This window comes from Phyllosticta citribraziliensis, assembly GCF_038025025.1.
Source record: "Phyllosticta citribraziliensis strain CPC 17464 chromosome Unknown J3D65scaffold_11, whole genome shotgun sequence".
In the NCBI taxonomy this organism is placed as follows: Eukaryota; Fungi; Ascomycota; class Dothideomycetes; order Botryosphaeriales; family Phyllostictaceae; genus Phyllosticta; species Phyllosticta citribraziliensis.
Window position 1 is genome coordinate 509,105 of NW_027117348.1, and position 12,042 is coordinate 521,146.

General features: G+C 56.5%; 6 protein-coding genes across 6 annotated transcripts; 2 read left to right on the forward strand and 4 right to left on the reverse strand.

Annotated features, from left to right (window-relative positions):
* Window positions 1-135: 135 nt before the first annotated feature.
* J3D65DRAFT_92200 (eukaryotic translation initiation factor 2 subunit 3) lies at window positions 136-2,341 on the reverse strand. Its single transcript, XM_066804254.1, has 6 exons — window positions 2,273-2,341; window positions 1,577-2,172; window positions 1,438-1,532; window positions 869-1,393; window positions 456-822; window positions 136-395 (listed from the first exon to the last, which is right to left on the reverse strand). Exons 2-6 carry the CDS (start codon window positions 2,080-2,082, stop codon window positions 365-367), a joined length of 1,524 nt encoding a protein of 507 aa, XP_066651763.1. The 5' UTR covers window positions 2,083-2,172; window positions 2,273-2,341; the 3' UTR covers window positions 136-364.
* Window positions 2,296-5,358, reverse strand: J3D65DRAFT_635767 (kinase-like domain-containing protein). The gene is made up of 6 exons (XM_066801339.1): window positions 5,084-5,358; window positions 5,004-5,032; window positions 4,839-4,956; window positions 4,649-4,796; window positions 3,686-4,603; window positions 2,296-3,642 (listed from the first exon to the last, which is right to left on the reverse strand). The coding sequence occupies exons 1-6, from the start codon at window positions 5,135-5,137 to the stop codon at window positions 2,501-2,503; spliced, it is 2,409 nt and encodes an 802-aa protein (XP_066651764.1). The 5' UTR covers window positions 5,138-5,358; the 3' UTR covers window positions 2,296-2,500.
* Window positions 5,359-5,633: 275 nt separating this feature from the next.
* On the reverse strand, window positions 5,634-7,268 carry J3D65DRAFT_635771 (cytochrome C1 family-domain-containing protein). Its single transcript, XM_066801340.1, has 5 exons — window positions 7,059-7,268; window positions 6,799-6,956; window positions 6,613-6,675; window positions 5,965-6,564; window positions 5,634-5,917 (listed from the first exon to the last, which is right to left on the reverse strand). Exons 1-5 carry the CDS (start codon window positions 7,134-7,136, stop codon window positions 5,821-5,823), a joined length of 996 nt encoding a protein of 331 aa, XP_066651765.1. The 5' UTR covers window positions 7,137-7,268; the 3' UTR covers window positions 5,634-5,820.
* Window positions 7,269-8,115: 847 nt separating this feature from the next.
* Window positions 8,116-8,801, forward strand: J3D65DRAFT_635775 (uncharacterized protein). The gene has a single exon (XM_066801341.1). It carries the CDS (start codon window positions 8,142-8,144, stop codon window positions 8,739-8,741), a length of 600 nt encoding a protein of 199 aa, XP_066651766.1. The 5' UTR covers window positions 8,116-8,141; the 3' UTR covers window positions 8,742-8,801.
* Window positions 8,802-8,882: 81 nt separating this feature from the next.
* J3D65DRAFT_606063 (putative 3-dehydroshikimate dehydratase) lies at window positions 8,883-9,988 on the reverse strand (the record flags this gene model as incomplete). The annotated part of the gene is made up of 2 exons (XM_066798417.1): window positions 8,883-9,554; window positions 9,599-9,988. 2 exons carry the CDS (start codon window positions 9,986-9,988, stop codon window positions 8,883-8,885), a joined length of 1,062 nt encoding a protein of 353 aa, XP_066651767.1.
* A 413-nt stretch (window positions 9,989-10,401) lies between these two features.
* Window positions 10,402-11,896, forward strand: J3D65DRAFT_635779 (DAHP synthase). Its single transcript, XM_066801342.1, has 3 exons — window positions 10,402-10,530; window positions 10,584-11,541; window positions 11,589-11,896. The coding sequence occupies exons 1-3, from the start codon at window positions 10,519-10,521 to the stop codon at window positions 11,747-11,749; spliced, it is 1,131 nt and encodes a 376-aa protein (XP_066651768.1). The 5' UTR covers window positions 10,402-10,518; the 3' UTR covers window positions 11,750-11,896.
* The last annotated feature ends 146 nt before the right edge of the window (window positions 11,897-12,042 follow it).

Below are 12,042 nucleotides of genomic sequence, written 5' to 3' on the forward strand. Positions count from 1 at the left end.
ATATCTGGGAAGTCGGTCGAAGGAGCAATAAGGGCGGATGGCGGCGGGTCGACGTGTGACGGCAAACGTCGGGCGTGGACGAGGGTGGCGGACCAGTCGAGGCCAGGCCGGGGTCACGATGGTTGGGGGTAGTGTGGGTAGTGTTGGAGGAGAAGTTGTGTGGCATGTGAAAGCGGGAGCGGGCAGATCGCCTGGGGCTGGGGCTGGGGCTGCTCCTCACAGGGTTCCGGCCGGTCCCGTGCTCCAATAACTACAGTACGCTGTGGGTATTGCTCTACCTGGTACCCAACTCCCGCCTCGCCCCCTAACAAAACAAACTTTTGCCATATCAGTCATCCTCTGCATATCCCCCGCATGCATTCCTTCAGTCCTGCGTCGGGACGAGCGTCGAACCACTGCATCGTGTTAGTCTGCCGTGCGACGTGTGTGTGATGGGCGGGGAAGGGAACACTCACGCAACAATGTTGGCCCAGCCGATCAGACGCCAGTGCTTCTCTATCCTCCGGCTCAATGCAATCTTCTCGCCAATCGTCGTGCACGCAGGGCTGGTCAGCGTCAGACGAGCGGCGTCCGCCTTGACGGCCACCACCTTTGCGCCCGTTGCTGTGCTGCCAATGTTTACCATGAGAACCTCGTTCTTGGCGAGCTTGGCCACCTTGGCCTGCTTGCCATCCGCAGTCTTGACACCCAGCAGACGGCGCAGCAGGAAGTAGTTGACCTCGAGCTCCGTGTAGATTTCGGGGAGGTGGCCGCGGAGACCAAGCACGAAGCCAACCAGACGGTCGGCACGGCAGAGGGTCGGGTCGACGCGGGTACCGACACCTGTTCGAGTCAGAGACCAAATCCGACTTGTATGGACAAAACTCACCAATCAATCCTCCAGGAACCGCAAACTTGAGGTCGTTGTGCTCAGCAAACAGCGACACGACCCTGCTGAAGATGGGCTTGGCCTGGATCTTGCCCTGCTCGTCCTTGGTGACGATACCGGGCCTGATTTCAATCTCGTCGCCCAGCTTGAGCACACCCGTGAGAATCGAGCCACCGGCAACACCGCCCTTCAGGTCCTCAATCTCGGCACCCGGCTTGTTGACGTCGAACGAACGAATGACAATCATGTGAGGCTTGGCCGTAAAGTCGCGCATGGGCACGGGAATCTTGGTCACCAGGTACTCGTTGATGGCGTCAATGTTGAACTTGAGCTGCGCGGAAATGGGGATGATCGGAGAGCCGTCGGCGACGGTGCCGCGGATGAACTTGAGGATCGACTGGTAGTGCTGCTCGGCGCCCTCCTCCCTCATCAAGTCGACCTTGTTCTGGAGGATGATGATGTGCTTGAGCTTCATGATTTCAATGGCAGCCAGGTGCTCCGACGTCTGGGGTTGAGGGCACGTTTCTACACGCGTCAGCTATGCACCTCTTACATAGAGATTGCCATACCGTTTCCTGCAATCAGGAGCAGGGCAGCGTCCATGACTGCGGCACCAGAAAGCATGGTGCTCATGAGAATGTCGTGACCAGGGCAGTCGACGAACCTATCCCGTCAGCTTCATCCCCATTGCCCAATTCATCCACTCACGAGACGTGTCTGAGCAGCCTGTATTTGCCAGAGCAGCCATCGCGCTCACACGGCGGGTCGACCTCCTTCTCGCTCTTGAAGCTCCGGTAGCACGTCGGCCGCGGGCACTCGTCATTGTCACACTTGTAAATCTTCGCATTGGCGTATCCCAGCTTGATGGTGATGTTGCGCTCGAGCTCGTTCTTGAAGCGGACCGTCTGGACGCCCGAGATGGCCTTGACGACGGTCGACTTGCCGTGTGCGACGTGACCGATGGTACCAATGTTGATTGTGGCCTGGCGCGCAATGATGTAGTCGGTGAGGGGGTTCAGCGAGTCGACGTCGAGGTCCTTGGGCTCTGGCTGAGGAGGAAGCTCCGGGCGCTGAATGGCGGGCGCAGCGGGCACCGGAGCCGACCTCTTGAGTGCCGACTTGGGCTTCTTGTCCTGCTGCTCCGTTTGTTCTTCGACCTCAGACCCGTGCTCTTGCAGCGTTTCGTCGTGCTGAACGTCCGAGTCCGACTCCATGATTGCGGTTTGCGAGATCTTGAGGGCGGGAGAGATGCGGGGTGGTGCCGAGGTAGACGAGTTGTGGAGGTGGTGGTGTTGGTATTGTTGCTGCACAAAGTCAGAGTCACATTGCCGGAATTTCCCAGAGGCCCAAGCTCGGTGCAAAAAGTCCGCCACACCACACGACGCCACGAATCATCACACTCACTGCAATAGAATAAATGCCAAGACGGCTGCCACATGAATTTCTACGACCTACGCACCTTTTGACCAACGCCTGCACTCAAGCATGCACCGCAAGCAAGCCAACCCGGCCATGTATTTGCAGCAGATTGAAAGAAATGAGTTGGTGACGGGTATACAACGAGAATCAGCCCAAGTGCCACCCCAAGAACTAAACAAGCACCAATCCAAGCAAAGAGATCCAACAGCCGAATTACGTGGCGACGGTCGTGGGACTATGTGGGGCTTCTTCCGAGAGAGAAATCTCGGGCGGCTCCTCGACAAGATATGTACCTGGTTCCAACACGGGCGAAAACGTCTCCACCTCTTCGACATCTTCCAATTCGTCCTCGTCCTCCTCTTGGATAATCATTTCGCCGCTGCGTCTGCCTTGAACGCTGCTCGTCCGGCTGCCGCTGGCATCTCTGCCCCTGGAACCATTGGGACTGCCGTGATGCATTCCCATGTTGAGGCCCGGACCTTTGAACGGGCTTCGTTTCCTTCTGGCAAACAATACACCAGGTCCATGGAGAGGAAGACTCCCAAACGCAGCGTTGCCTTCGCTGTTTGCCGTCCCAGCTCCACGAACGAGTCGAATGTCCGAGGGAAACGTGCTGCCTGTAGGCGTGTTGGGGAGGACCTTGACAGACTGGTGGGGACTCCGGCCGGTCCTGTTGGAAACAGATGGTGAACTAATAGAGGCAGAAGATGTGGATGAAGTTTTGGAATGAGTATGTGCATGGTGAACGGTGCGGATGGATGACACGGAAGAAGAGGTGGATTTTCTGCTTTGCAGACCTGCCGAGGATCGGCGATACGAAGTCGAACGGGGTGTCATGGGAGACGGAGAGATGGATGTTCTTTTGTAAGAGCTACTGGACGCGCGTGTCGACACCCTGGGCCGTTGGGGATATGTTGCGCGCGGCTGCGTGTCCGGACGAGGATGTGTCGAAGGCCTGACCGTGTTCGAGGTGGTGGGCGCTGAGGGCCTCCGTTCCTCGTCTGATTTGGTGAGCTTGCCTTGGTTTACTTTCGGAGACTTGCTATTTTTCGAACCTGGTGATTTGGACCTTGCGCGCTTGGCCGATTCCTTAAACCAATGCTTGAGAGATGCAAGTTGTGCAAAAAACGGTTGCTGGTATTTCCTTCTCCTTTTTGGGACATATCCATTGGTGCTGAGAAGCTCCGGGTTGGTCGTGACCACATGCAACATGCTACTCCTCCTGGACCTGGTGTATTCCTTTGGTGGAAGGTTTGGCCTGGTGCGAGATGAACTGACTCTGCGATCTTTTTCCGGAGGGAGGGGTTTTTGAGTGTTGGATGCTTCAGGGACGAGTGGTAGTTCGGGCGTGGCAGCTATACAGTTAGTCATTGTCGGCAGACGAGATTCAGTACTCACAAGTTGCGGAGACGCCCCGATCCCTGTTCCGACCTCTACTCTTTGGAGGGTCTCCGAGAATTGGAACCGCCGATTCATCAACCTCTCGAATGGTGGGAGCAAGCCTGTCCAATCTGCTACTTGCTCTACTTGCGGCACTGAGCCTCCGCAAGCTCTTTGCTTCGGCCTCGCGTTCCTTTCGCTTGCGCTCCCGCCTCTTTGCTTTGCGCTCCTCCTTTTCAATCAGCAGGGCCCACCAACCTGCCAAGCTGTCGCAGCGCTGAGCCAAGACGTTTTCGATTACTTGATCAATGTCGACACCAGCACTCCGCATGCGCTGCAAGGTTTCCTTCTCGAGATCCGTGGTGAACGGAGGCGGTTGTTGAAGCTTGAGAATCGCCTGTTGCTGTGGTGCGTGCTCGGAGAGCCAAGGATGTTGAAGAATTTCGGACAACGACGGCCGTAGTAGAGGTCGTTTCGACAAGAGCTTGACCACGAGCTCCTTGGCTGGCTCCTGCATGTGCTCCGGGCATTTTGGCTCTTCCTTTAGAATCCTCATCTTGGTCGTGTTTTCGTCGTCGTCATCAAAAGGAAGCTCCCCGCACAGCAGTGCGTACAGGATGATGCCCAAACTCCAGACGTCCACCTTTTCTCCCGCGTATTTTTCCCCTTTGAGCATTTCTGGCGCACTGTAGCATATTGTCCCACACCAAGTCTGCAAATAGTTTGACTTGCCCTCATACTCGCGGGTAAATCCAAAGTCGACCAGCTTGACGTTGCCGTGTTTATCCAGCAAAATGTTTTCCAGCTTCAGGTCCCGATGCACGCAGGACTTGCTGTGGACGTAGGAGACGGCGCCGACGAGTTGGGTAAAGATGCGTTGGACCTTGGCCGATTCCATGGGCCCCGTTTCGAGAAGCTTGTTGTACAATTCATCTCCTGTACTGCGTCAGCGACGCCCAATACGTCAAACACCACACTGACCAGGACAGTATTCCAGTGCAAGCCAAACAAGTGTTTCCGTCACGATGACCTCATATAGCCGGGCAATGTGTGGATGCAGAAACTGCCGGTGGTGGTGAATCTCGCGGGCGAGGTTGGAATCGTTCTTGTCCGCCGATTTGAGGACAACCTGGACGGTCAGCTGCGTTCCTGAATGTCGTGGCTAACCGACCTTGGACCCGTTGGTCAACTTGTGGTAGGCGAGGTAGACTTTTCCAAAAGATCCCTTTCCTATGAGCCGGCCGAGCTGGTAGTTGCCAACGGTGCGGAGGTCTTTGGAGGCGAATTCCCTAGAACTGATTAGAGCCACAAGACAAGACCAGAAACACTGTCTCACCCCAAGAGATCATTGTAGGAGTTGGTGAGCTAGAGACATCAGCGGAGGGCGCAACGGGGTTGGGCGGAAGGGGGGCGGACCTTGTTCCTCTGGGCTTGCAGCTCGGCCTGGCTTCTGACATTGACGGGGGGCATAAGTCGCGATACTTTCGAGTTGATCCAACGTCAAGTGAGCGGCATGAGCCCTGTGGGTATTGGGCGCGTTAGGATGCGCGTTGTCGAGGCAGAGCTGGACTGGAGCTGGCGGAGGGGGGGCGTCTCAGAAACGCGGCAAAACGAAATGGCGGCTAGGATGGTGTGGCGGTGCCTGGCGGGCGGAGCGTGTTCCTGAGAGGAGGGCGAGAGGACGGCCGGGGAGGTGTAGAAGTAGAGTATACATTAGCTACACAGTAGAATCTCCTGAGCCGTGGCCATCGTCACTCGACGCAGCTGCAATTGGCCGTGCCCTCGCCATCCTGGTCGCACATCACAGCAATCCATACGCCCTTGGGCATCGCGCCCACCACGACGCCGGGTCGACCACCCTGCCGCCTCTGGCTAGCCCACGACTGACAGCTCCCTGACGGCCTCCCTTTGCTCCCGCTTTCCCCGTCGCCGTCACACAAGGCCTGTCACCCGGGTTGAAATAAAAAGTCAATTGATAGTACAATCCCCACCCATCCTCTACTGCTAATTTGTAGGTAATGCACGAAACAAAGGAAAAAAGACGCTCGTGTCTTGTCTTGTGCTGTACAACCAGACGTTTCACTTCGGTGCCTAGACTATGACCGTATCTTGGCTCTAGGTGCCCTCCATTCCCTTCGATCTCGACCGATAACTCATTGCTTCGCACCGGGGCGGGGCGCGGCCGGCCTGCTCGAGGTAATCGGCGGGTTGTAGACAATCTGCCTGGTCTTGATCGTGGCCCACTTGTATCTGTTTTTCCGTCAGCACTCGCTCGTCGCTCTTTTGGTTCGACATACTTCTTGACCCAGATGCTCAGCGCCATGAGGACGCTAGAAATGGCCAGCACCTTCCATCCCATCTTCTTGCGCTCGTCCATCTCGGGCTCGGCAGCCCAGTTGAGGAACTCGACAACGTCCTTGGCCATTTGCGACGTCGTGGCAGGCGTGCCGTCGTCGTACTCGACGAGGCCGTCGTACAGGACACGAGCCATGGCAATACCGGTACCGGGGAAGTAGGGGTTGAAGTTGAGACCAGATTGGACGACGGCGCCTGCAGGAGGGTCCTCGGGGTAACCGGTGAGCAAGCTGAAGATGTAGTTGCAGCCACCGTGGCGACCCTTGACAATCAAGCTTAGGTCCGGGGGCAGAGCACCGTTGTTGGCGGCACGGCCGGCCTCGTCGTTCTTGTAGGGAGAGGGGAGGTAGTCGGAGAGCTTTCCGGGGCGCTTCTCGATTTCACCCTCGTCGTTGGGCTCCGTGTCGTACTCGTTCTCCTCGGCGAGGGCCTTGGCCTCATCGACCGTCATCATGTTGCCGACGAGAGTACGGTAGGGGACACGGGAGAGCGAGTGGCAGGAAGCGCAAACTTCGCGGTAGACTTGGAAACCGCGGCGAAGACTGGTCAAAATCAGCCCGAGACCCACATCTCGAAAACATGGTACTTACGCCTGGTGGTCAAAAGTCTTGGACCACTTCTCGTGCTCCCAGGGATATTGAGTAGCGTGAAGACTGTCCGAGTTGAACCGTCAATGACTGGCCCTCCAAAAAGCGGCGCGCTGGATGGTTGAGCTGGCCCCTGTGCCGGACCGCCAAAGCCCATACACCGTCCGTCCAGTGGTATGCGAAACTCACCCCTCTTCCGCCGGAGTCATGGCGTGAACATTGCGACCGTAGAGATGGTAGTACCAGCCAATCGAGCCGATGGCAACGGCCGTGGCGGCAGACGCGGCAAAGGTAGACTTCCAGGTCGCGGCCTCCTCAGCGGGTCCGTTGGCGGTGGAGGCGGAGCGCTAGAGAGACCAAGTCAGCCAGCTGTCCCAGTGCGAGCCATTGAGGTCGATGGCAACGATGGTGGGCGTCGTCTTGGTTGATGGAATGGGAGTTGACCGTACCGTGCCTATCCTGCTGGCCGAGGAGCGAGCAGAGGCGCCGAGGGAGCGTGCCGAACGGAGGCTTGACCTTGCCAACATGATGATGTGAAGCTGGCGGCGCGCCGGCGACGGATTTGCAGGTAGAGGGGAGAAGCAATGGGTGGTGTTGGCTCGCGGATATCGGAGCTGCAACAAGTTGAAGGCGGATCAGAGGAAAAGAACGCTCCTGCGCCCTCGGCCAATGAGAATCGTGCTGACAGCCCGAGCCTATTTCGTTCCCGTTGGATCGATACGTCAACACCAGCGCACCCTTTTCGTCGCACTCACACTTCGGTCTTGCTCGGAAAAGAGTCCGCCATCTATTTCGTCGTCGCTCGCCGTCGGCGCTGGCTTGCCACGCTTCATTCATCACGACCGGCACTCCGACGCATCCCCAGGCTCGCCGGCTTCACGGTATAGCGCCCCGACCGACTCCCGGGCACCACATGATCCTTGACCTCGAGGTAGTCAAGACCCTGCATGACAAGCGTGGCGATGGCAAACGAAACACCAAGTCGCCGTATCAGTCTCCCGTCGCCCTTTTCGCGATGGCTCGCCTACGCCGCCCGTTTGGGCAATTCTACTTCTTCACAGCCCTAGCGACCCACTCTTCTAATATCGCCACTCCAATTGGTGTGCCATCTACAGCGTGTCGATGAACACCGTTTCAGAATGTCATCTCTGTCGACATGGGGTGATGATGTCGCAGATCAAAACGTCACTTCTGGGGAGCCTTCTTTTGACCTTCTTCCAAACTTCCATGGCTCGATATCACCTGTTCAATATCCCTTGTCCTTTCTTTATGATGGTGCTACTTTTCTCTTCTTTCTTCAAAGTGCGAAGACTGCGATTTCCTTTGTTCCTGGTCTAACAAAGCCTCAACCAGAATAGATCACAAAGCCTGGAGACAAGCAGACAAAGCCTTTTGTTAGAGTCTCATGACTACATCCACCTTGTTATATATCTACTCGACGATTGCTCTGAATGTCTCCCAAAACCTCGCTGAGCGAAAACCCTGCCAGACAGGTCATCTATACACCCAAGGAACACCAAGGAACCACAACCATGCACATCCCCCTCACCCTCACGCTCCTCACAACCCTCGGCCTCGTCACCGCGACGGCTCCATCCTCCTCAGCCCACCCTGTCCATCCCCTAAACCCCCTCGCCGTCAACCTTTCCTTCCCCCTTGCCCGCCGCGCAGAACCAGCATCAGAGCCAGACTCTGAGCCCACAACCACCAGGAAGCCCATCCGCACCACCCACTCAACAGTCACTGCCACGGGAAGCCATCCAGGTACATCCAACAAGACCAGCAGCGCCCCAGCTCACCCCACCGCCACCGCTACGTCCACACTTCAGAAGACAAGTACTCCTAGTGTTAGCAACACCACCACGACGTCGCACTCAAAGAAGCCTGCGTCGTCGGCGGCAAAGATCACACCGTCTACGCCATCATCGACCTCGTCGACCTTCTCAAAGGGTAAGCATTGCCCATACCCGTATCCGGGCGAGCGGTGCCACGCGCCCAGGACTACGGTGGCGTCTGCGTCTGGCAAGATCACATCTGGGGCGAAGACGACGGCGGTGACTGCGACCAGCAAGGCCAAGGCGACGGCAACGGGGAAGAGTTCGGACTGTCCGTACCCTGGGCAGGACTGCTGAGCGTGTTCGTGTGGTTATTGTGGTAGCGTAGAAGAGAGACAGCAGAATTCAAAATCCGTGTCCATCCCTATTGATTGAACATTACCATGCTAAGCTACTGTACAGCGAGCGCCAGCGCCCTGATTTTCCCCGCGAGATATCTCAAATTACAGGGACAAAGTCCTCCGCACAATGCTCCAGGAGCTGCTTCTGAGAGGTCATGGCCGTTTTGGCGTATTCATGCATGTCGTAATCCCTGCCCTTGCCGTCTGGGCCGCCGTCAAACACTTCGTACGAGAACCAGCCTCTGAAGCCCGTCTTCAAGACTGCCTTGGCCACGTCCACAATGGGGAGATATCCGCCCCGGAAGGGAAGGGGTCTAAAGTCGTGGCTCCATCGTCCGCGCGGACGCATGCCGCTCTCGTCCTCGTCTTTGCTGAATGGCTCCTTGGGCTTGTATGCATCTGAGATTTGCAGCAGGTATATCTTGTCCGCGGGGATCGTCTCGCTGAGCTCGCGCATGCTACGGTGAAACTTGGCGAGCAACTCCTCCTTGGTGTAGCCTTCGACCAAGCCAGAGCGCGTCGTGGGGTCGCCCCATTCGCCGCCAGCGGTTTGAAAGGTATCGAGACAAAGACCGACATTTGACCTGTCGACCAACCGCACAATATCCCAAACGTCTTTCCAGTCCGGCGCGTGTGTCGACCAACACCAGTTTTCGTATGCAAGGCGGAAGCCGGATTGCGAGAGAAGGGAGGCAAGTTCGCGGAGGTCTTCGACGAAGCGGACGCGGTCGTGGCCAATCTTGGAGGCCGGGCTGTCTGACGATCCCACCTGCGCTGGTCAGCGGTGCTCATGGAGGATGTGATAGTACTCACCTGTAGCAAGTCCGTCCCGCACGCTTGCATGATCCTGATCCAGCCATTTGCGCGTTCGAATGCGTCTCGTCTCTCTGGTGAGCCTTCGGGCCAGCCCTCAAAGTTGGCAAATGGCTGCAGCATCATGACCTTGAGGCCTTTTGCGTCCGTCTGCGACTTGATTGTTTTGGCGGCGGTACAGAGGTCATCCCAATCCTTTGGCCCAACCTCTTTTTTCAAAAACTCGGAAGCAAAGGCCAAGACGTCTGGCATGGACAGCTCGATGCCGGTGAAGCCCGCGCTGGCAATGGCGTCCAGCTTCTTGGGGAGCGTGTGCTCTGGCTTGCAGCCAATGGAGCAGGTGGCGTAGGAAACGGGAATGTCCTGTAGGGTATCAATTGAAAGAGTCATGTTGGCTTCGTGAGATGTAGTTGTTGTGGCATTGAACGGATGTCAGCTTGATAAGGTCTTGAGCGAGCCTCCGTTCATCATGAGTTCATAGGTAGATTGCCATCCAAACAGTGACGTAAGGCATCGAAACATCGAGGGGAAGCGGCAACCGTGCGGAGTACATCACGACCTGACGGCGGGGATTCCAGATTCCACTCGACGCGGGGCTTGAGGCTCCGCCGTCAGCAGACCGTCTCGACGAATGTTGGATTGAGAGGAGTCTCTTCCATGGGATGACGGAGACGAGTCGTCGTGACAAAAGAAGAGCGCCGGGTTGGTAGAGGGGCGACAGGGATTGGCGTGGGCTGAGCTGACATGCCACTTTTTGACAACCCACTGTGCGTCCGTGCGCACAGTTACTCATACCTTTGAGTCGAGATCCGTTTGCACTCTTCCTCCTCCTCACAAAGAACTCTCTTCTCGCCAGATACCCTTCCCCTCTTCTCTTCTCTTCTCTTCTTGACATTGTTCCTTCTACAGTGATACCCAACATGTCGGGCCAGGTAAGTTTCGCAGCTCATCTGCCATCTGCCCAATATTCACTGACACTGCGCAGTTCTTTATAGAAAACAAGAACGTTGGCGACAAGGCCAACTCCGAGGATTGGCGCATCCGCGGCTACAACCCTCTCACCCCTCCCGACCTCCTCCAGCACGAAATTCCCCAGTCGCAAAAGTCCAAAGACACCGTCATCAATGGCCGCAACGAAGCAGTCGAGATTGTGCAGGGCCGAGACCCCAAAAGCCGTTTGCTAGTCATCATTGGCCCTTGTTCCATTCATGACCCCAAGATGGCATTGGAGTACTGCGACCGCCTCACCCAGCTCAAGGCCAAGCACCAGAACGAGCTGCTCATCGTCATGCGCGCCTACCTCGAGAAGCCCAGGACGACGGTGGGATGGAAGGGTCTCATCAACGACCCTGACCTGGACAATTCTTTCAAGATGAACAAGGGATTGAGGGTGTCGCGTCAAATGTTTGTGGACCTGACGGAGAAGGGCATGCCGATTGCTAGCGAAATGCTGGACACAATCTCTCCGCAGTTTCTGGCAGACTGCCTGAGCGTTGGCGCTGTTGGTGCTCGCACGACCGAGTCCCAATTGCATCGCGAGCTTGCTTCTGGTCTTTCCTTCCCCGTCGGCTTCAAAAACGGCACGGATGGCACCCTCGGCGTGGCCATTGACGCCATTGGCGCTGTCAAGCATCCCCATCACTTCCTCTCCGTCACAAAGCCTGGTGTCGTCGCCATTGTTGGCACTGTTGGCAATGAGGACTGCTTCGTCATTCTCCGCGGAGGCAAGAAGGGCACAAACTACGATGCAAAGAGCGTCCAAGAAGCCAAGGCCGATTTGCTCAAGGCCGGCACCAACCCCCGCATCATGGTCGACTGCAGCCATGGCAATTCGGAAAAGAACCACAAGAACCAGCCCAAGGTGGCGCATGTTCTCGCTGAGCAGATTTCTGCTGGAGAGGATGCCATCATGGGCGTCATGATTGAGAGCAACATCAACGAAGGTACGTGCATCAAATCTTTGATTGGCCGCAACTCACGCGTTCCACAGGCAGCCAAAAGATGCCCAAGGAAGGCAAGGAGGGTCTCAAGTACGGCGTCTCCATTACCGACGCTTGTATCGGCTGGGAGGACACGGAAAAGGTCCTCGACGACCTGGCGACCGCTGTGCAACAGCGTCAAAAGATTCTAGCCTCCAATGGCCACGCTTGAATGCTACGAGCAGGCTGAAAATCGGATTACGGTTACTCAAAAAATTCTGGTCGGAAAACAAACTGGCGTTGGTGGTGAATAAAACGGTATGGCCACGGCTGCATGCGGCGGTGCAGGCAGTACTCGATGAATGAACATAATTAGATACGTGATCCATTCCCCGCGTTGCTGTGTCACTGATTTGCAACAAGTGGTCGCACAGCTTTGACGGTATCAGAAATTTCTACCCCGCTGATGAAAAGCTATTGTGGTACAAATACGTGGAGGCCAAGGTCCTATCTTTGACCTTGTTC

What these genes read in the sequence shown, in the direction of transcription:
- J3D65DRAFT_92200 (XM_066804254.1), bottom strand. Translation starts at nt 2,082, where the DNA reads ATGGAGTCGGACTCGGACGTTCAGCACGACGAAACGCTGCAAGAGCAC. An exon ending in GCTCCTGATTGCAGGAAACG is followed by an intron (nt 1,394 to 1,437) that starts GTATGGCAATCT and finishes TGACGCGTGTAG; the next exon opens with AAACGTGCCCTCAACCCCAG. An exon ending in GGCTGGGCCAACATTGTTGC is followed by an intron (nt 396 to 455) that starts GTGAGTGTTCCC and finishes AACACGATGCAG; the next exon opens with TGGTTCGACGCTCGTCCCGA.
- J3D65DRAFT_635767 (XM_066801339.1), bottom strand. Translation starts at nt 5,137, where the DNA reads ATGCCCCCCGTCAATGTCAGAAGCCAGGCCGAGCTGCAAGCCCAGAGG. An exon ending in AGTTGACCAACGGGTCCAAG is followed by an intron (nt 4,797 to 4,838) that starts GTCGGTTAGCCA and finishes CTGACCGTCCAG; the next exon opens with GTTGTCCTCAAATCGGCGGA. An exon ending in TCGGGGCGTCTCCGCAACTT is followed by an intron (nt 3,643 to 3,685) that starts GTGAGTACTGAA and finishes CTAACTGTATAG; the next exon opens with CTGCCACGCCCGAACTACCA.
- J3D65DRAFT_635771 (XM_066801340.1), bottom strand. Translation starts at nt 7,136, where the DNA reads ATGTTGGCAAGGTCAAGCCTCCGTTCGGCACGCTCCCTCGGCGCCTCT. An exon ending in AAGACTTTTGACCACCAGGC is followed by an intron (nt 6,565 to 6,612) that starts GTAAGTACCATG and finishes GATTTTGACCAG; the next exon opens with TCTTCGCCGCGGTTTCCAAG. An exon ending in CTGAGCATCTGGGTCAAGAA is followed by an intron (nt 5,918 to 5,964) that starts GTATGTCGAACC and finishes ACGGAAAAACAG; the next exon opens with ATACAAGTGGGCCACGATCA.
- J3D65DRAFT_635775 (XM_066801341.1), top strand. Translation starts at nt 8,142, where the DNA reads ATGCACATCCCCCTCACCCTCACGCTCCTCACAACCCTCGGCCTCGTC.
- J3D65DRAFT_635779 (XM_066801342.1), top strand. An exon ending in TGAGAGCAACATCAACGAAG is followed by an intron (nt 11,542 to 11,588) that starts GTACGTGCATCA and finishes CGCGTTCCACAG; the next exon opens with GCAGCCAAAAGATGCCCAAG.